Source organism: Triticum aestivum, chromosome 5B (assembly GCF_018294505.1).
Source record: "Triticum aestivum cultivar Chinese Spring chromosome 5B, IWGSC CS RefSeq v2.1, whole genome shotgun sequence".
Taxonomy (NCBI): domain Eukaryota; kingdom Viridiplantae; phylum Streptophyta; class Magnoliopsida; order Poales; family Poaceae; genus Triticum; species Triticum aestivum.
The window spans coordinates 220,064,512-220,086,657 of NC_057807.1; the positions used below are offsets into that span (position 1 = coordinate 220,064,512).

Here is a 22,146-nt window from a genome sequence, read left to right on the forward strand (position 1 = left end):
GCCAAGGTGGAGTTTGTTAGAGTTGTGTCGAATATTAATGTACAAGTTAGGTTACAATTGGACTTGGAATCGTACGGTGTGTAGACAGGATATGGAGTCGTGTCCAAGTAGGACACTTGTATCCTAGGCCTCTCATATATAGCGGGGGTAGACACACGATGTTACCTATACCAACATAATAGCACATGCTCGCGGGGGAGCCGGCGGCATGTGCCGGCGCCAGGGTGGCCGGGGTGCTCGTGTGATTGCTTGGTCCTCGAATGATCAACGGTATGCCTCGGATCTATTCTAACAAGTATAATTGAATCATCAGCGAACAATAAATGAGAAATTATTGACGCATCTGCTTGTTCTTAGTTTGCCTACAGGAAATAGAACCTCATGGTCAGGTTGATCATGCTCCGGCGTTGTCAATGATCTCTCGGAGTAGGTTTAGTGATTTGTTAACGCACGACGTCTTCGTACGTTCATAGTCGGATCGTCAAAGTCTACTCCACCAAAAACTATAGTAATCATCTCATCGAAAGATCGAGACCCTCGCCTCTATCTGGTGGTATCAGTTTTCCATGTTGATCGATGAGATTTTTCCAGTTTTCATAGTCTAGATTAGATACGTTCTCATACCTATAGTCCACGAAAAAGCCAAAAAAATAGTGTTAGATCATCCTATCTAAACCCATCTAGGCCTTTTTGCAAATTTTCTCTTCAGTGTTTTGTTTTGTTAAATTTGCGATTGCTTCATCGTGTCAAGTTGCTGGTCGTCATGTTGCCGCCGCACAAATGTTACCTCCACTGCCATATACCTCCACCACATATCCGTCGTCCCATAAAACCACCATATATCTGTCGCCCGTTCCATAAAACCACCACATATCCGCTGCCATAACACCATACATTTCTGATAAGAGAACAAGTCAACCTTTTCATGGGCATCATACTTGCATTTGAAGTGGTCAACATACTCCACCACTCCATCCCAAAATACGGTTGAACACATGTCAAGACCCCGACTCAATGCCACATCGATCTAGCATGTAACACCTCATATCACTTTGCGGCCTCACGCACGGTATTCCCACGGGTGTCGCCCTACCTTTACCCGGGACCGTTTGCGCCTTTTGGCACACGTATATGACAGTGTCGCTAGCATCTATATGATAAGGAGCCCGGGCTGACATGGCTAGTCGTAAACCCAAAGTGGCACAAACTTACAGGGACAGGCATCCATGACCCAGCATCGAACGTGTCGGTCATCAGCGAGTGAATTCAGGCTGTAGCACTGGGCTAGCAGGACTCCGGTGAACCGGGCTGTAGCGGGCTAACAGGACTCCGGTATTCATCGCGTGACATTTCCCCGAAGGGACAGACACAGGAACGAAGAAGGACACATGCCGGCCAGCCTAAGTGTTCCGGAGCAGTAGCAAGCTACCATTGGAAACACTAGGAGACATTTCCCGGTAAGAGAGGCTACTAAGGATAAACAACTAGATAGTCAGATCCCACACATACCAAGCATTTCAATAACATACACACAATATGCTCGATATGTGCAAACACAACATGGCATCACAACATGACTCTACAACTCAAGTATTTATTCATTAGGCTCCGAGGAGCGAGATATTACAAACATAGGTCTCATGACCCAACATTCAGAGCATACAAGTCAAAGCACAAGCGGAAGCTATCATGTCTGAGTACAGACAACTATAAATGAAAAAGGCTGAGAAGCCTGACTATCTACCAGATACTGCCGAGGGCACAAGATCGTAGCTGAGGTAACAAGCTAAACGTCGAAGTCCAAGCGGAACTACTAGTGAGACTGAAGTCTCTCTGCAAAAACATAAAATAGGCAAACGTGAGTACAAATGTACCCAGCAAGACTTACATCAGAACTAACTACATATGCATCATTATCAACAAAGGGGTGGTGGGGTTTAACTGCAGCAAGCCAGCTTTGACTCAGTGGCTATCCTAAACTACGACTGCAAGCGACTCTTTTGAGGTGACGCACACGAGTCCACATATTCACCATATCAATACACCACTATGGATCCGCTCCCGTCTCCCTACGAGAACGCCATCCATAGCACTCACGCTTATCTTGCGTATTTTAGAGTATCCACTTTCACTTTGTCTATGAACTGATATAAGCAATCCAGAAGTCCTTTTCCGCGGACACGGCTATTCGAATAGATTAGGTTAACCCTGCAGGGGTGTACTTCTTCATACACGCTCTCACCACTTACCGTCGTTTACACGACATGTACTCGGCAACCTTCAAACGGAAGCCCAACGTGGGTGTCGGCCACGACCTACCTAATCACCTAAGTCTCTAGTCCAGGTTTATCGCCTATTCGGGTTCCATCCATGAGGAGATCCGGCCGGAGTTTCGCTCACAGCCCCAAACGATGTGAACAGGGTTCCCGAGACACCAAACGGGCGCCTGGTACACCGTGCCACGTGCCTACCGCATCACAGCCCACCCCTACGGTCAGCGCTGCCCACGGCCTCCAGCATACTACAAACACCAGAAACTACTTGCAACTCCTGGACAGAGGACAAGGGTGATCAAGAAGCCGAGAGGGTCCATTGGTTTCGAGCCCAATGCGTGGTAGTAGCTGAATCATGGATCACAAACACAGAACTCAGTTCCTGAGGACGGCTGCAATGAGACAACCCACCATGTACTCCTACATGGCCTCTCACCGCTACCTTTACCAAAACGTGTTCACACACTTAGCTCACACACAGTAGGACATGTTCACACGCCTCTGATTCATCCCCGATGAATCAGACCTGACTCAACTCTAAGCAGTAGCAGGCATGACAAACAAGCAAGAATGAGTAGGCACAACAGGGCTCAAACAACTCCTACCCATGCTAGTGGGTTTCATCTATTTAGTGTGGAATGACAGGTCATGCAAAGGATAAAGGGGTTCAGCTACCGCAGCAAGTAACAGATGAATCGTTGTTGTCCTAATGCAGTAAAAGAGAGCAGGAGCGAGAGAGTGGGATTGTATCGGAATGAACAAGGGGGTTTTGCTTGCCTGGCACTTCTGAAGATAACATTGAGTCTTCATCAGTGTCAACGATCACAACGTCGGAACATTGTCTACCGGGAGGGAACAGATACCGGCAACAAAGAAGAACACAATCAATGCAATGCACAAAATGATGCATGCTATGACATGGCAATATGAATGTGCTTTGAGCTAATGCAACTAGCAACAGATTAAATGAAGTTGGTTTGAATACAAGATTCAAATTCAAACTCCATATGTGATTATTCAAATGCCATTTAATTGATTTGTGCTATACAGCAGCTATAAGTTGTTCTAACATGCATAAAAATGGTGCAGATGGATTCCTTGAATTTTTCTGATAATTTTTCATATATAAATTATTTAATTTGGAGTTACGGTTGAATTACTATGAATTTTTGAAGTTTTGAACATTTTCTGGAATTTCCTGAATATTTAGAATTAAAATAATTCCAGAAAATGATTTAACTGCGTCAGCCTGACGCCAGCATGACGTCAGCGAGTCAATGGCCAGGTCCAGGTCAAACCTGACGTGTGGGGTCCACACGTCAGTGACACAGGAACTAATCCCGGTCAAACCCAGCGCTGACTGGGGTTTGACCAGGGGTGGGGCCTACTGTCAGTGGCTATAGGTGGTTTAGTTAGTTGGATTAGCTCCTAATGACGGAGCCACGTCAGCTCCCGCCGGAGTTTCGCCGGCGACGACCATGGCCGACGACGGAGATGCAACGTTTGCTCGCTACGGAGCACCATTCGACGCGTGGTTTGCTCCTACGGGTAGCTGAAGATGCGCCGCATCCAACTGGGCGAGCGGCAGCGGCTGTGGTGGCCGGAGCTCGCCGGAAACGAGCTCGCGGCGGCGCCGGAGTTCGGGCGCCGATCGATTCGACGCTATGGTGCGCTACGGGAGAAACTGGTGGGTGCTGCGGGCTCCTGAGGTTGCGGTGAGCACGACGGTGGGCTCGGGAGCGAGCTGCGGTGGCTGTGGCCACGGCCACGCCATGGCCGGCGGCGAGAAGCTCTCGGCCGCGGTGGTAACGGCGGCTACGGAGGGAAATAGAGCACGGGGAGAGAGGGGTTCGGCAGAGGAGCTCACGGCGAGGTCGACGAGCAGCTCGGTGGGCTCGGTGAGGTGGCGGAGACGGCGAATCGACGAGCGGCATCCGGCGGCCGTGTGTGAAGAAGACGGCTCGATGACGGCGATGCAGGGCGTCCGAGGTCGCTTGACTCGTCGGAGAGGATGAGGGCGAGGTAGCCGAGCTACTGGGCACGCCGAGGGTCGAGGGGGAGGCTCTGGGTGCGGCAACGGCGAGCGGCGGCGATGAGCTCCGCTCGGGCTGCGCGAGAGAGAGAGCAGAGGAGGGGGAAGGGGTCGAGAGAGAGTGCGAGGGGGTTCCAGGGGGTGGCGTGGAGCTGCGGGAGACGTCCAGGAGAGGAGGAGGCAGCCAGGCAGGGAGGAGGTGGCCGGGGCGCGTGGCCGCGCGCGCCACCGAGCAGCTTCGGGGCGAGGGGGAGGAAGACGACAGGGGGAGAAGCGGCGGTGGGCTGGGCCAGCTGGAGGAGCTGGGCTAGGTGGGGCTGAGGTGAGCGCCAGGTAGTCCTCTGCTCTTTCTATTTTTGTTTTTATTTATCTATTTTGTTCTGTGTTGTTTTAGTTTAGTAATATACTAAACCATTTTATAAAATCCTGAAAATAGTTATGTGGCTAGAACTAAAATATACCAAACCACATAAAATGTTCCAGTAATTATTGGACATATATTATTTATATATCAAATATATATCCAATGCAAATAGCTATTTATTTAATTCAAAGGCCCAAAATAATTAACTCTGAGATACCAAAAATATTGTTTTGAGTTTTACCTCTTTGCAATATTTTCAAAGACTAAGAGAAACATTTTCTTGGACTTCTTTGAGGAGATTTTAATGTTGATCATTTTTAAAAGGTTTCTGAGGCTTTGAAAATTCCTCAATTCAAATTTCATTTGAATTAAAACATGATGCTCACATGAGGTCTAGCCTAGTGCATAACAGGACCAGGGATGTGACAACACATGCCTCCCCCATCCGGAAGTGTCATCAAAAAAGCTTAGGACGGAATAGCGAGTCATTGAGCTAGAAATAATAGTTGTAGAGTAGGCAATGGTTGTTTTCTTTATTACGATTCAACGCCGGAGCATGGCCCGGGAACGACCCCCTAAACATTGGCCGCTGCCTAGCAATGTGCTCATTGACGACCAAAGTAGCTAACACAACATCACTATAATCGTCAGACGATTCTTCAAACAAATATCAACATATGAAGTTATTTAGAAAAAACTCATCCAAGTTGTCCAGTGATGAAACAGTACATCAATGGATTGAGGCGGGCATGGACAAGTATCAGCCGAGTCGGGCAAACAGCCGAACTCCTTGCAGGAGGGTGGGTGGCGAGTCGCGATCGATGAATGGAGTCCATGGAGACGGAGGCAAAGGTTGTCGAACCTTGTGTCCTCCGACGATGACCTTAGAGGTAGTGGTGGGCTGTCATCGACCCTAGGATAGGCAGGCCATGGAAGAAGCGGCCAGAACGATGGCAAAAAGGGCGTCGACGGAAGAGGCGGCAGCAGGGGTGGGGCGATGGCGTAGAGGCCAAAAGTGGGATTGCGGCAGCGATGGCGATGGCAAAGAGGATGGGGTGGTAGTTGGGGGATGAATGGTCTATGTGCCATAGACGGGCCGGGCACCGCGGGTGCACTGTTCACTTTCCGTAATATTACACTTGTATATGCAAACCTCCTATCAAACGCTTCAGTTTAACTTCAACTGGCGACAAGGAGGAAAATACGTAACATACTAGTCCTTTCAATTTCCACACAAAGTGTATGCACATGCAATGCATTCATATTTCTTATTGTTGCTCACCTTCTCTGCGCAATAAATATCCAAACTAAAAATCCCATCTTTTCTTCACCCGGAACACTAGAGTTGAATTCTGTATATTGTTCTGAGGGACTTTTATCATGAGTTGGACTTTTGTCTTCAGGGGGGCTTCCTTTGTCTTGCCGCCTGCGTCGCCAACCTGCATTACATGGTGCAAATCTATATGAATCCAACAAAAATATATAGCAAAAAATAATAACTTAACTCCTATGATGAGCTAAATTAAGCTGCCTAGTTATTGTTGTCAGTTGTGAGTAAATCCTTACCCAAACAGATGCCCAGCCAAGCCTTTCGTCCGACCCATAACCTGCTTTCCATTTGACATGCTTACTGGCCTTTTGTTTATAGACAGCACTCCAGTAGTTTGTGTCAAAATGGTACCGGTAACTGAAGATGATAAGTATCGTTAAGCAATGGACGTAACATATAAACAGGGTGCTTCAAGCTCCCTGTGCATTGGAACGCAGAGCAAGGTTACGAGTGCACCGCTCAAAACAGTCTCACAGATCCAGGAGGCAAATCATATGATGTTTCTTTTCTAAGCCTAGATCAGCTACTCTACATCAACCTGTAGAGCTACTGGATTCCATCAAAAAGATGGAAATCATTCACACCATTTTTATTTACCTGAACTTGTCTGAAGGAGTTAACTGGCGTTTAAATGCAAATGATAGTGAATTTGATGGTAAAGTGAGGCTGGGAATAAATGATAGCTCATCATCCTACAAAATAAAACAAATGATCCATTACAAGCAACATGACGGAGCAAATATTCATTAAACAAGGCCAGCTTAGGGATGTTTACCTTATAGCGATACTTGATATTCATCATATTATCATTGTACAATGCAGTGCAAACTCCATTCAGAACATGAGACTTCACTATACCATTTACTGACAAAATTTTCTCACCCTCATCCAACTTCTTCTCCTTAACTGAAACTTCCCCGTTAGGAAACAAGAAGGTTGCTCTTGGCTACACACAAGAGATATCTATTATCATGGTATCTAAGTAATAAACTCAATTAGCACACTAAAAAGGGTTGCAACGTTCACATGGTCATTAGTACCAAGGATTTGACAGCTTCTGAAAAAATTGTCAACACAAGAAAGGAATGACAGCATACATATAGGAAGATCTTTGTGATTGCATAACACTAGCTGTGTTCAGCTAAAAAAATATTCCTCTGGGATACAAAATACTGACCAATCCATCAGGAGGAACCAGCGATGATAACTCAATTTTGCATGGTGAATCTCCCAAATTAGTAGTTACTGCCACTTCTCCTTGTCCCTCCTAAGAAAACAAATGATGTCACCTATCTTATATGATATATGATGTACACTATAGAACAACAAAATATAAGATTAGCATAACATTTTCTAACGTTGGGTAAGCCTTCCATTAGATTTAGAAGAACAAAGGAATATACTGACCATGTGCTAATCATTACTCATATTTCATTTAGAGCAAATAGAAGTGGCTAAAACTATAAGCTGAACGAGAAAGCTAATTTCCGTACGACTGGAATTTAGTAATATAGGCGCGAACGAATCGATAACCCTCCGATTGTCATCCCATGCTCCGAAGGATCGCGTATCCTGCGGCGGGAGGTTCTCTGGCAGTTCCACCAGGCGAGTCATGCAGCATGGGCCTGCGGCTCGTTGACTAGGTGGGCTCTCCACGCTCTAATTTTTTAGCTCGACAGAACCCAGACGCGAGAAAAATAAATGCACGATGGGAGACTCGATCCCGTGACCATGGATATAGATAGCGTTGATGACCAACTCCTCTTGGTTACATTGTTGTCCTGCCACAAGAAATCAAGCTACTTTACCATCGTACCACGCACGGTCCATTTTCAGCTTTACTAAGTCATTTAATATTGCTAATTATGAATGCCTCCAGTATACTAGTAGGCGCGCTAAGACTACCACGGTGGGAGTAACATAGATGGTAACATCACACATCTCTAGGCAAAACAGATAATGTGACGAGTAATTAATGAGGAAAGAGGGGCATGTGGTAACATAGCTACTCACTCTCTCTCAGTTTACAAGGCGTGCGCGTACGCCTACGTCGTCAATTTGACTAACCTAATAGAAGTCATATATTACAAAAAACATATCATTATAAACTTCAGATGTTCTATTTTCAAACGGTATATTTTTTGTGTTATATAGTTTATCTGGAAAGATAAGTTCCTGCCGACTGGACATTAGCAACAGGCACTGACGATGTCTATCTCCGTACGTTGGTTTCTGTTTATCGGGAAAAAAAAGGCAGCAATAGCGCTCGAACTCGGAACCTGGACGTCTACTAGACAAACATGCCACCCCCGCTGACCAACTGCACTGCCATTTGTGTTATGACTGGCGCTAGGTGTTCTATTCATTACCACAAGTAGTCCACTACTCTGGTGCAGATATCACTCGCAATTTTCCTCAAGAAAAAATTGGTAAAACTCGAGTTTTTTTTCTGGAAAAAAAAAACTGTAACACTCGAATTCAAGTACTTGCGGGAGGGAGAAAAATATTATTCCCATATTGAGATTCAAACTATAGTTACTGTAAACGAAATGAAGACTAGTAAGCTATTTGACTTTTTTACCATTCAAACCATTTGTATTAGTGTAAAAATATATTTTACTAGGATTTCCTCCTAGTGTTTTTCTCATCAGCGTTGCCCAATTCATTCACTTCGGAATTTTGTATTCAATTTTCTGTATCACAATTTTTTCGTTGTTGTTATCTTTCTAGATCACATCGCTCGTATTTTGATACGACAAAGCTAAAATCTGACCGATCAGAAACTCGCAACAGACCCGAACGATGTGGATCTCGTCCATTTCTCGATCGGACAGGGCTGGCGATCTTGTGATGATTTTGCGTTGCACTTTCCTGACTTAACCGCCGTAATCCTGCACACATTGATTGACTTCCGTACTAATTTGATCATGACCGGCCCGCTCTCCCGATGAAATCGCACGCCAGGCCCAGCCGTCCCCTTCTTTTCTCTCTCTCTCAAAAAATCTGGGTGCGAAAAATATAAGTGTTGGGTGTGGGAATCGAACCTAGCACGTGTTGTGCTTATACCCATCACCCTTGACATCTCACCAACTGTTACTTATCTAAAAAATGGTAACAAGGTTAAAAAATGGTAACAAGGTATTTGAACCTTTTTCCTGCAATATGAGCAAAAAAATCTAGTTCTTTTCTTGGATTTTTTACCAACCCGTATCGAGTTGATCACATCGTGGTAATTTTCACGCCCCGATAACTTTTGTGTGAATATCATAGTAACTCACACATCGCATACGTAACTTTTATGTCAAAATCATGTTAAGTTGGTGACTCACATATCACAAACCTCTAATAACTTATGTATCGCGGTCCTGATAACTTTGGCATGGGGAGTGGGGGTTGATTAAATATCCCCCCGGTAACTTTTGTGTGAATAGCATGATAACTCACACATTGCAGACGTGATAACTTATGTGCACTCACACGTCGCAGACATGATAACTTATGACCCCAGTCCTGGTAACTTTGGCGACCGGGGGGAGGGGAGTGGGTTGATGAAATATACCCCCCGGTAACTTTTTGTGTGAATAGCATGATAACTCACACGTTGCAGACCTGATAACTTATGTGCCTCGGTCCTGGTAGCTTTGGGGGGCGGGGGTGATGAAATATACCCACGGTAACTCACACGTTGCAGACATGATAACTTATGTACCTCAATCCTGGTAACTTTGGCGACCGGGGGGGTTGATGATACCCCCCCGGTAACACACACCACAAACCTCACAACTTTTGTACCCGAGTCTTAGTAACTTTGGCGATGGGTGTGGGATGTGGGAAGGTGTTTAAAAACACCTCCGGAAACTTTCGTGTAAATAGCTTGGTACTGTACGCACCTTATACGTGATAACTTATGCATATATACCACGGCAACTTTGATCCGGGGTGGTGGGAGGGGAGAAAGTAGTTTGAAAACATACCCCTCCCGATAACTTCCGTACAAATGTCACGATAACTTCCGACGCTTTGACCTATAACACATTTTTAAGTTTTGAAATATGTAGAATCAAGGACGCGTCCATTTTTTTCCTTCTAATGCATGCATCCATGTGCATGTGAAGAGAAAATTACAAGAACTATCTTTTATGTCCCAGTAATTTCTATATAAATAACATGATAACTTATATACAGCCGCATGATAACTCGTGTAGCACATGCGTGGTAACTTTTGACCCAAAAAAAATATCGTCGAAACATACCAACATGGGATCTAGTTTCGAAGGTCTCGTCGCGACGAATCTTTTATGTGAAAACAGTTTTTCAATCGGACCAACGGTTTGAGCTACAAAATATTTTAAATTTTCGCATTGGGAAGAATCTTTGATGACATCATCAATTTCGTTTTTTCTGCATGTATATGATTAGTAGCTGCTAATTAACTGCTCATGGACGGTGGACACCAGAAAAAAAGAAAGAAAACAAGATGAAGCTAATGCATGCATGCAAGCTAGGGAGGAATCGTGCGGATTTGTTGCTTAACTTCCGTACGTGCGGAAGTTAGCACAGTCCTAAGCATCTCCAGCCGTTGGCCCTCCAGGAGGCACCTAAAATCACCGCCCGGGGGCGAGCCAGCGCAAAAAACCGGCCTGGGGGCGAGTTGGCCCCCAGTCGCCGGCCCCAGGGCCGCCCCCAGGCGCGTTAAAAAAAAAGAAAACGTTCGGCGAATTCGTTTAAAACACGGCTAAATTCAACCAAACTTCGGCGAGTTCATACATATTTAAAAATATTTTACACAAAAGGAAAAAAACGCTATTAGGCCCGTCGTCGCCTCGCCGCTCCTCGCCGCCCGCCGCCCTTGAAGCTCTACATGCCGAGGCGGCTGTAGAACTGCGTGTAGTCGCCGTCGTCGTCATCGTCGTCGCCGCCACCTCCTCTGCGGCCGCCGTCCCTGCTGCACCCCTCCCCAGGTTGGCGCGGCGGGTTGGACGGTCCGGGGGCGTCCTCATCCTCGTCGCTGTCGAGGATCACCACGCCGTGCTCGTCCTCGCGCCCACGCCTGCGGGCAGCTATCTCCTCCAGGGCTCGGCGCTGCCGGACCATCTCGTCGCGGAGGTAGTCGTCCCGCGTCCACTTTAGGGCCTCCTCATTGGAGAAGCCGCGCCGGGCTATGGCGTCATACTCCACAGGGAGGTTGGGCTCCGGCTTCGGCCTGACGAGGACGAGGCGTCCAGAGGCAGGGGAGGGTCGGCGATGCGGACGCCGGAGCTGCGGGTGCACTGGCTGACCGGCGTGTCCTGGGGCTCCGGCTTGACGGAGGGGGGGCAGGGGGAGCCGGTCGAGGAGGACGCCCCCTGCCTCGGCGTCCAGGAGCTTCCACGCCGCCGGGAGGACGGTGGAGCGGGTACTCCAGCCTGGGCGTGTTGCCGCCCTCGATGTACTCGAGGACGGCCTCCAGCGTGCGGCCGGGCACGCCCCACCATCGGCGGCGGCCTTCGGAGTTGAGCCTCCTAGAGGGCACGACACCGTTGGTGGCCTCGAGCTGCTCGGCGTGGCGGCGACAGAAGTAGGGCTCCCATAGCGGGCTGTCGGGGACGTACCGTGGCCCTTCCCTCGCCGCCTGCGGCAGAGAGGCGCGGATGCGCGCGATCTCCGCACGCCGCGCCGCCCTGGTGGGCGGTGGTGGCATCGGGACCCCGCCGGCGCTGATCCTCTCACACCCCGGGCACCCGCATGTCCGGCGGGACCGGGTACTCGGCCTCAAAGAGGAGCCGAGCTTCGTCCTCGTGAAGGTGGCGGTGGCCGAAGCCGTTCGCGGCCGCGCCGTTGCCTGGGAAACACTCGGCCATGGCTCTGGAGACGGCGAGGGAGAGGGAGGAACGGGGAAGGAGCGGGCCTCGGCGGTGCAGTGTCTATGCGTTCACCGGCGCGCTAGGGGCGTCTTATATAAGCGGAGGCGCCGCGCGTACGCGTGGCGGGCGAGGGACGCGCGTCGTCCGGTCTTCACTGCGCCGCCCGTGAGGCATCAATGGAGGAGGCTGACCGGCGCGGCAGCGCACGGCAGCTTTGGCATTGATTCGCCACGGGAACCGAGGCGATGAGGACGACGAAGCGGCGAAAAGAGCCAAGTCGCTGCCAAGGAGGGCCCACCAGTTTTCACGCCAAAAACTTTTCGGCCGGCGTCCCCAAGCGCCCCCCAGCGCGCCGGGTTCGGCCTGGGTCCGCCGGCGCCAATTTCGGTCCGAGCCGGCGAAAAAGGGGCCTTTGGGGGCACGACTGGGCCTTTTTTCGGCGCCGGCGCGAAAAAATCGCCTGGGGAGGCCGTTCTGGGGGCGAGGCTGGAGATGCTCTAAGCTGAATGCCAACTTTAGAATACTGAGTGATGTTATATAATGGTAGAAACCACATCCCAATACCTACCGCAAGCAGAAGAACAGGATTCACACTCTGACGGTTGAGGGCGCCACTCTAACCGACCAAGCAGACTTGGCCGCGGCGGCGTTCGTGCACTTCGACTCCCTGCTAGGGACGGATCACCCCCGGGATTGCGTCCTCAACCTCGAGGACCTCATCGCGCCATCCAACCTCGACGACCTGGACGCCCCCTTCAGCAAAGACGAGATATAGCAAGCTGTCAAGCGACTGCCGGCGCACAAGGCGCCCGGCCCAGACGGCTTCACCACAAAGTTCATGCGCTCCTGCTGGCCTATCGTGAAGCACGACCTTGTCCGCGTCTTCCAGCAGCTATATGCGCTACGAGGAAGGGGTTTCAGCTGCTTGAACCAAGCGCTGCTTACGCTGATGCCAAAGCGAGCTGACGCAGCTGGGCTGGGGGATTACAGGCCCATTAGCCTAATCCATCTCGTCATGAAGATCTTCACAAAGGTGTTGTCCCTTCGACTAGCACCCAAGTTGAACGAGCTAGTCAGCCCCATCCAGAACGCTTTCATCCCGGGATGAAGCCTTCACAACAATTTCGTGCTTGTCCGGCAATCGGCGCGCCTTGTTCATCAGTTGGGCGCCCCGCGCATCCTCCTGAAGTTGGACCTTGCGCTGGCATTTGACTCCGTGTCATGGCCGTTTCTATTCGAGGTCTTGCGCAGGTATGGCTTCAGTGATCGCTTACTTGGTTGGCTTGCTACTCTCCTGTCGTCGGCAAGCACAAGGGTTCTCCTCAACGGCGTGACGGGACCCGCGATCTGGCACCGTTGCGGGCTTCGTCAAGGCGACCCTGTGTCACCACAACTCTTTGTGCTTGCCGTCGACACATTGGGGCGCCTCTTCCGTCGCGCGACCGAGCTCAAAGTCCTGCAGCAACTACACCCTTGCCGTGCACTCCCCGTCCTCTCTCAAAGTCCTGCAGCAACTACACCCTCGCCGTGCACTCCCCGTCCTCTCGTTGTACGCGGACGATGTCATACTCTTCTGCCACCCCACGACGCACGACACACTCGCCGTCCGAGAAATCCTGCAGCTATTTGGCCGAGCGTCAGGCCTTCGGGTCAACTTCCTGAAGAGCACGGCTACGATGATCCGATGCGACGGCGACATGGCTGCCCCGGCCATCGCCAACCTTGGCTGCCCAATCGCGGCGCTGCCCATCACCTACCTGGGGATCCTACTCACCCTTGGACGCCCATCCGCTGCACAACTGCAGCCCCTAGTCGACAAGGCCGCTGGCAAGCTCCCCGCCTGGAAGGCGCACCTCATGAACAAGGCCCGACGCCTTGCCTTTGTGAAATCGGTGCTGAGCGCGATCCCCATTCACCAACTTTTGGTGCTCGCGCCGCCAAAAAAGAACCTCAAAACTCTTCGAAAAAATCCAACGAGGATTCCTATGGCCTGGCCGCGCCGAGGCGCACGGTGGCAACTGTCACGTCAATTGGCAACGCGTCTGCCGCCCGACCCGGCTTGGTGGGCTCGGGGTGCACGACCTGGAGCGCACGGGCTTGGCCTTGCGCACCAAATGCCTTTGGTTCGCCCACACGGACGACAACAGGGCATGATCTGGCCTCGACCTTTAATTCACTGCAGCGGAGCGCGCCTTCTTCGCGTCCACCACCATGATCCTTGGCGACGGCCAGCGTGCGATGTTCTGGAAGACCGTTAGCTCAACGGCGCGCCATCTCGGAAATAGCGCCACAACTGCACGCCCTCATCCCCAAACACCGCCGGAAGAGCAGGACGGTGGCAGACGGTCTGAATGCGCACCAATGGGCATCGGACATTCAGGGCACCCTTGGCATCCGCGAGATCGGCCAATACCTGCTTACTTGGCATGCGATCAAGCACATCACAGTCACTGCCGAGCCGGATCGCCTGCATTGGAAGTGGAACGCGGCGGGTACCTACACAGCCCAGTCCGCCTACCTCGCCACCTTCCATGGCTAGACCTCCTGCCCTGCTTGGAAGCTCACCTGGAAGGGCTGGGCGCGTGTGAAATTCTTCCACTGGCTTGCCCACCTAGGACGTTGCTGGACGGCCGACCGCCTTGCTCGCCACGGACTGCCGCACCCTCCTCGCTGCCCGCTTTGCGACCAAGCGCCTGAATCAATCCAGCACCTAATCCTAGAATGCCCCTTCTCCAAGCAAGTGTGGCACGAGATATTGTCCTGGCTGCGCTTGACATGCAGCGTGCCCTCCAGCGAGGGATCCCTATCAGAGTGGTGGCACTCGGCGCGGCGAAACACGCCGAAACCCATGCAAAAAGGCCTCACCACCGCAACCCTGGTGATCCCTTGGATGACCTGAAGCATCGCAACGACTGCGTGTTCAACAGCGCAACCCCATCGACCAACTCACTGATCGCTCGGATCAAAGACGAAGCCAAACTCTGGGCAAGAGCTGGAGCCCGTGGCCTGCGTGCCATCCTCCCTCAAACCTGGGACGTCCACTGATTTATGACTGTAATCGTTCCTCTTAGGAGGCTGTAACAAACTCAATCTTTTCAATACAAAGAAACGCAAGCCTTTTGCGTTTTCTCAAAAAAAAATGTCAGACGAAAACATTAGTTATTTTAGCCGGCAGATTAGATGGTATGTATATTAATCATCAGATGCTACGGCAGAGAACCAAATCAGGAACAAGTTGCATGTTATTCTCGTTGTTCAGGGATATCTGTACCACTGGTCAAGCCCATAAATCCAACTTCCAACAAATTACCTATTGTTCACAAAGGAAACATGGTATTTTTTCTCGAAGATGCATGAGAACTGTGTATCATTGCATTAAGGATAAAATATATATTTACTAGGAAGACCCGACACACACCATTCAACCTAAAACTGCAATGGGAAAAACATGCACCTGCAACAAAAACCAACGACCCGAGTAACACCAAAAACGACCATTAGGTGGCAGCAGCAAAAAATGATTGTGCTTTGGTTTTCATAGGACACGACAAGACTACACAATGATTGTGCTTTTCAAACAACCAAAATATCAGTGGATACGATACCTTTTGTTTTAGAACAATAGGGAAAGATCCCAATGGACATAAATTCCAGGAGGAGCAGAAATAGTCACAAGCCGTGAACAAGCCTCAACAATTAATAGGAGAAAAATAGGTAGCATATACTGAGTTGTTTCTTTTCTACAATAGAAAGAATATCTCATTTTACAGTAGAATGTACAAACAAGTGTTAATTACTACATAGTATGCAAACATAACTAATGGGGATTCCCTAGCAAAATTCAGGTACATAATTTAGGCTCGATTTCATTAGTGCACATTTCTATGCCAAATAAACTGAAATAATCAGGTCATTATGTCAATAAAAACGAAAGATTTTTATATGCACGCATGCTCGAATTTTGTATGCACACCAAGAGGCTTGCCCGTTTTGTGCCCAGGAGGAGAGCATAAATCACATCCTACTGGACTGTGTTCTTGCGAGGGAGGTCTGCACCAGTGTTTACCTAGCTCTCAACAAACCGGATTGGGTCCCCCCGAGGGGATCAAGATTGGCGGAGTGGTGCACTAACAAGCTTGGGGCTGGCCTAGGCAGGTAAGGCGTACAGGTGATCTTCCTTCTAGTAATGTGGAAGTTATGGAAGCACCACAATGCCTTTGTGTTCGATGGAACTTCACCATCAATGTCACATAATAGAGGTTGAAGGTAGAACATGGAAGCAAGCGGGAATCTTAAAGGGAGATGTGGAAGCCTTGTTTGGGGCTTTGGTGAGGTGGGCTAGCATAAGAAATTAGATTCGAGTAAGAGGGTGGAGTTGGTGTTCATGTAATATGTAATCACCAACGTGGAGCGGCTCTTTACGATTTTACCCCATCCTCTTCTTTAATATATAGCCCTGCTCAAGAATTTGTCTAATTAACCTATTAAGTTGCCGATTAATCCCTACTCGTAGGGTCACCGAGTAGCCGGTAAAATGATGAATCGTCCGATTAATTGATTAACTGGTTGATTAACTTGCCGATTAGTTTATTAATCCCCTACTTGCCAGCCGACCGAGCAGCTACCAATTAACGATTTCCTAAACAATGATATATAGTAGGGCACACTCGTGCGTATTCGAGGAAAAGGAATCATTTCATGATCAAACGCAGGTCCGATATGTGACAAGTATGTGACTTTAGAAAAACCTTTTGGGGTTGACCTATAAATACGATGAAATAGATATAGTTGCTCATCAAGTTGCATTTGCCATAATTAATTCATCCTGGTGAACTAGAGACAAACCTTGGAATCGAAAGGTTTTAGACTTAGTAGAACTAAAACCGAGTACATGAAGTGCGGTTTCAGTACTACTAGGCATGAGGAGGAGATTAGCCTTGATGGGCAGGTGGTGCCTCGAAAGGACACCTGTCGATATTTGGGTCAATGCTGCAGAAGGATGGGGATATCGATGAAGATGTGAACCATCGAATCAAAGCCGATGAAGTGGCGTCAAGCTTCTGGCATTCTCTGTGACAAGAGAGTGCCACAAAAGCTAAAAGGCAAGTTCTATAGGACGGCGATTCGAGCCACAATGTTGTATGGCGCTAAGTGTTGGCCGACTAAAAGGCGACATGTTCAACAATTAGGGGTGGCGGAGATGTGAATGTTGAGATGGATGTGTGGCCACACAAGAAAGGACTGGGCCTGAAATGATAATATATGAGATAGAGTTGGGAGGAGAAGCTTGTCCGGCATCGTCTGAGATGGTTTGGGCATATTCAACGCAGGCCTCCAGAAGTTTCAGTGCATAGCGGACGGCTAAAACATGCTGATAATGTCAAGACTCAAGAGAGGTCGGGGTAGACCGAACTTGACATGAGAGGAGTCCGTAAGGAGAGATGTGAGGGACTGGAGTATCACCAAAGAAATAGCCATGGAGAGGGGTGAGTGGAAGCTTGCTATCCATGTGCCAGAGCCATGAGTTGGTCGTGAGATCTTATGGGTTTCACCTTAGCCTACCCCAACTTGTTTGGGACTAAAGGCTTTGTTGTTGCTGTTGAACTAAAGACAAACTAGGTATTTAGAGATAAGAATGAAGTGTTTTCCAAGTGGACAATAAATATTGCAAGTGCAAATGTTGAAACTTGGAAAATTGAAAAGGAGCTTCATGAATGCCATGAAAAATCATGAAAGTTGAAAAGCAAGTTAGTTGCATCTTGATCAACTTGTTACTGAGTGTTGGATACTAACTAGGCTTCAGCCTGTGCTACATCTCCTAGCCCATGTGGCCCATCTGTCTATTGGTGGACAGAGTATATAACTTGGGAGAGGGGGCTCTCTCTTGTAACCCTAGGACATTACAGCAGCTGGCTGCTGTCTCTTAGATTAGCCACTCCTTCCTTCCTTTCTACTCCCTCTGTAAACTAATATAAGATGATTTAGATCACTAAAGTAGTGATCTAAAACGTCTTATATTAGTTTACAGAGCATGGTATCAGAGAGGCTGGCCAATCTGCTGTAGGTAACAGCAGATCCAAAGGATGTTAAAGGCAGTGGTGTAGGTGGCAGCAGATCCAAAGGAGGTTGAAAGCAGGGTGTAGGTCGCAGCAGATATAAAGGAGATTGAAGGCAGTGGTGCTTGTGGTGGAGTTTGTGTTGCTGTGAGTGGAGATGGCACAGGATCTGGCCAAGGTAACTCGACAGGTTGGCCAATCTGCTGGCTGCAAAGGCAACAGATGGGTCACCCTCTTCTGATATTTCTGGGGAAGGTAGGAAGCAAGCCCCAAAGAGAGAGAGGTGGCCGATCTGCTGTAGGTAACAGCAGATCCAAAGGAAGTTAAGGCAGTGGTGTAGGTGGCAGCAGATCCAAAGGAGGTTGAAAGCAGGGTGTAGGTCACAGCAGATATAAAGGAGATTGAAGGCAGTGGTGCTTGTGGTGGAGTTTGTGTTGCTGTGAGTGGAGATGTGTCAGGACTGCAGAGGGTGCGAGTTAGTTTCAGTTAACTGTAGCTGTTCCGAAAGAGAGATGGACGGTTGAGATAGCTCCGTACGCGATTGGTTCGTCGCTAGCCGTTAGATGGCACTCTAGCGTTACTTTCCGTTACTGTTACTTTTCATGTCGTTGCCGTGAGCACTGCGCCTATAAAGACAGCCGGGTTGTGGCTGGCGGAGTATCGAATCTTCTCCTTGAATCGCCAAGATGGCCATTTACACTCACAGCTAATACACATACAGCCCGATCTAGGTGAACCTTCCCCAATTTGTTCCTCGAATTCCCCTCTCCTAGTTCGTTCCTGTTCTTAGGTCCTGACAAATTGGTATTCAGAGCAAGGTTATTCCTCGGCCACGAAAATTTTCATCCACAGTAAGAGTAATCCCACCCAATTCCCTCCCCTTTGAGTAGATCGGGACTGAGTTGAGCCGCGGCGGCGCGAGGGCAGCGATCGGTTCCAGGGTGGCGTTGGTGACGGCGATCTGTACCAGGAAGGCGATAGAGGCAGAGAATTGCTCGGCTGCAAACCAGTAGCGCGGAAAGGTTGCTGGAGAACAATTCTCTGGTGGTAAAATTCCTTGTCCATCACTGGTTCGTGCAGTTTTGGAGGAGAGGATCGAGAAGGCGGCAGGATCTGAGCAGAGGGCAGGGTTTCCGAATTAATTCGGCTGTAAAATTCCTTACCTCTCCCTCAGATCAAGGTGATGGGGCGCGCCAAGAACATCGATGAGGCGGATCTGCAGGAATTGTTGTCTCTTCGTGACGATGTTAGGATCATCCAGAAGGACCAGTCGCAGATGCAGGCAGATATGGCGAAACTGCATGATGAGGTGCATTCGGTCAGTTCCAAGCAAGGTGACATCTCCGTGCAGATGGGCAGTGTGGAGCAAGTGGTGCTGGACTTGGGCAAACAGCTCTCCACGATCAATTCAGTGTTGCAGGCGTTAGTGAAGGCACCAACAAATGGAAACACTACTGATATCCCTTCAAGCTCTCAACAGCAACCAAAATCACCAACAGTTTCGCAGGAACAGATGCAGAACCAACTGTTGAGAACAGAGCAACTAAGAAAACAATTGGAAACTGAGAAGGAAAAGACAAGGCAATTGGAGGAACTGCAGCAGCAGAACTTGCCTCCTATTAGAACCAGTAGACCAACTGCTCCACCAGGGTTTGCTCAGCAAGGGAGACAGGAGTAGTTAAGTCCTTTGGGCACTCCAGTTACAGCCAGACAACCCACTCACACACCTGCTTTTCAGCAATACTATCAACAAAACAGAGATAGACAAATGTGGCAGGGATATGCAAAGACTTATGAACAAGATATGCAGTGCCAATTCATGAAATCTCTGACTAAAGGACCTAAAATAGATTTTCCTAGGTTTGATGGGGAAGATCCAGTGGGATGGATCAGGCAATGCAACAAATACTTCCAGATGTCAGGGGCACCAGAGGAGTATAAGGTTTCCCTAGCTCAATTGTATATCATAGGTGAAGCTGATGTGTGGTTGAGAAGATCAGGGTTGCTGAAAAAGAAAGTATCCTGGAAGGAATTTTGTACAGAAATCAGTAAAAGATTTTCTGCTCATGGCTCTTATGATCTGACAGAAAAGTTCAATTCAGTGAAACAATCTAATAGCACAGTATCTGAATATACAAAAACATTTGAAGACCTTATGGCTGATGTACAAGAGGAAAATCCAGAACTAGGAGAATCTTGGTTTGTGAGATGCTATGTCAATGGATTGAGAGAAGGCATCAAATATCAAGTTAGACCACTGAGGCCTCAGACACTTACAGATGCTTACTGGCTAGCCAAGGATGTGGAACCTTGTCATCCTCCTGTCAACAGTAACACCAAGAGAACTAGTGCTCCATACAGCAATTATTATCCAAAGAGCACTGTTGGATATCCACCAAAACAGAGTACTACTCCTTCCCAGCAACAAATTCCTGTGAGACATGCTGAAGTTCCTACTGGTAATACCCAGAAGTTTAGGAAACCAGGAGAATGTTGGAGATGTGGAGATAAGTGGGTGCATGGTCACAAATGCAAGCTAGTTCCAAATGTACATGTTATGCAGCAGGAGACAGAGGAACAACCCACTTATGATCTGGAGGATCAACAGCTGGAAGAGCAAAATGAACCAACATCTGAAGGGGACCAAGCTATGTTCATATCTGCTTTTGCAATGGGACAACAAATAGCAGTCCCAACTCCTACAGTTATCATCCACATTAATGGAAAAAGAGCAGTTGCTTTGTTGGATTCTGGCAGTACCACATCTTTTCTCAATCAGGATTTTGCAATCAAGGCAAATTGCAACCTGCTGCCTGTTAAACCCAGGAAAATTGCAGTGGCTGGTGGTGGAATATTAGTATCTGCTGCAGTGGTACATAACTGTAAGTTTCAGATTGCTAAGATGGCACTTTCTCACAATTTCAGAACATTATCTCTTCCAAGCCATGATGCAATTCTTGGCTATGACTGGGTCACTGCTGTTAGTCCAGTTGCTTTTGATATACCTGCTCAACAATTCAGTTTCTCATCTGGGGGCAAACAAACTGTATCAACAGCTATGTTCACAACACCAGCTAGTGTGAAAGAGATTCCCCCCAAGAAAAGGGACAAATTCTTGGACAAAGCACCAGAAGTGTTCCTATGTCAGGTACATAACATACTCATGGATGCCCCTGAAAATTTTAAAACCCCTCCACAGATACAAAAGCTGCTCTTGGAATATGCTGATCTGTTTGAGGAACCTAAAACATTACCCCCTCATAGGGCATTGGACCATAAAATCCCATTAGAACCTGGAGCTGTTCCACCACAAATGAGATCTTACAGGGTTCCCCAACACCAGAAGAAAGAAATGGAAGAGCAGATAAGAAAATTGCTAGCTGCACACTTAATCAGACACAGTCAAAGTCCCTTTGCTGCTCCTGTACTGTTAGTTAAAAAGAAGGATGGATCTATGAGGTTGTGTACTAATTATAGGAAGCTCAATGCCTTGACCATTAAAAACAAATTCCCTATACCTGTTACAGAGGATTTGTTAGATGAGCTACATGGAGCACAGTATTTCTCCAAATTGGATTTAAGGTCTGGATATCACCAGATAAGGATGGCACCTGAAGATATACATAAAACAGCCTTCAGAACATTCCTTGGTCACTTTGAGTTTCTGGTCATGCCTTTTGGCCTTTCCAATGCACCTGGCACATTCCAAGAACTAATGAACACTATTTTTGCACCATATCTGAGGAAATTTGTGTTGGTCTTCTTTGATGATATATTAATCTTCAGTAAAAATCTCAAGGAACATTTAGAACATATCAAGCTGGTGTTGGACACTTTGAGAGAACATCAGCTCTATGCCAAGCTGTCAAAATGTGTATTTGCAGTACAACAAGTAGAGTATCTGGGACATGTGATTTCTGCAAAGGGTGTGGCCACTGATCCACAAAAGATTGCTGCCATAGTTGAGTGGCCTGTTCCAGAGAATATCACCAAACTTAGAAGTTTCTTAGGGATAGCTGGACACTACAGAAGGTTTATAAAAGGATATGGTGTCATATGTAGGCCCTTGCATGATTTGCTAAAAAAGGGAAGTTATTCTTGGCTACCTGAACATACTACAGCACTCCAGCAACTCAAGCAAGCACTCACTACTGCTCCTGTCCTAGCTCTGCCAAATTTCTCCCAGCCCTTTGTACTGGAAACTGATGCATCAGGCAAAGGAATTGGGGCTGTCCTCATGCAGCAAGG

General features: G+C 48.3%; 1 protein-coding gene across 4 annotated transcripts in view; it reads right to left on the reverse strand.

Annotated features, from left to right (window-relative positions):
* Positions 1–1,737: 1,737 nt before the first annotated feature.
* LOC123111086 (outer envelope pore protein 37, chloroplastic) overlaps positions 1,738–22,146 on the reverse strand; it is a 33,922-nt gene continuing 13,513 nt past the window's right edge. For 2 of the 4 annotated variants that reach the window (XM_044531769.1, XM_044531765.1), the window contains 5 exons: positions 7,177–7,266; positions 6,775–6,945; positions 6,597–6,691; positions 6,236–6,356; positions 5,872–6,108 (listed from right to left, as the gene is read on the reverse strand). In XM_044531769.1, the coding sequence (XP_044387704.1) occupies positions 5,977–6,108; positions 6,236–6,356; positions 6,597–6,691; positions 6,775–6,945; positions 7,177–7,266 (609 nt within the window). In that variant the 3' untranslated portion in view covers positions 5,872–5,976. Of the gene's footprint in view, positions 1,834–3,095; positions 3,116–5,871; positions 6,109–6,235; positions 6,357–6,596; positions 6,692–6,774; positions 6,946–7,176; positions 7,267–22,146 lie in introns of those variants that run through there. The other 2 variants (XM_044531767.1, XM_044531768.1) reach the window with 2 other exon arrangements.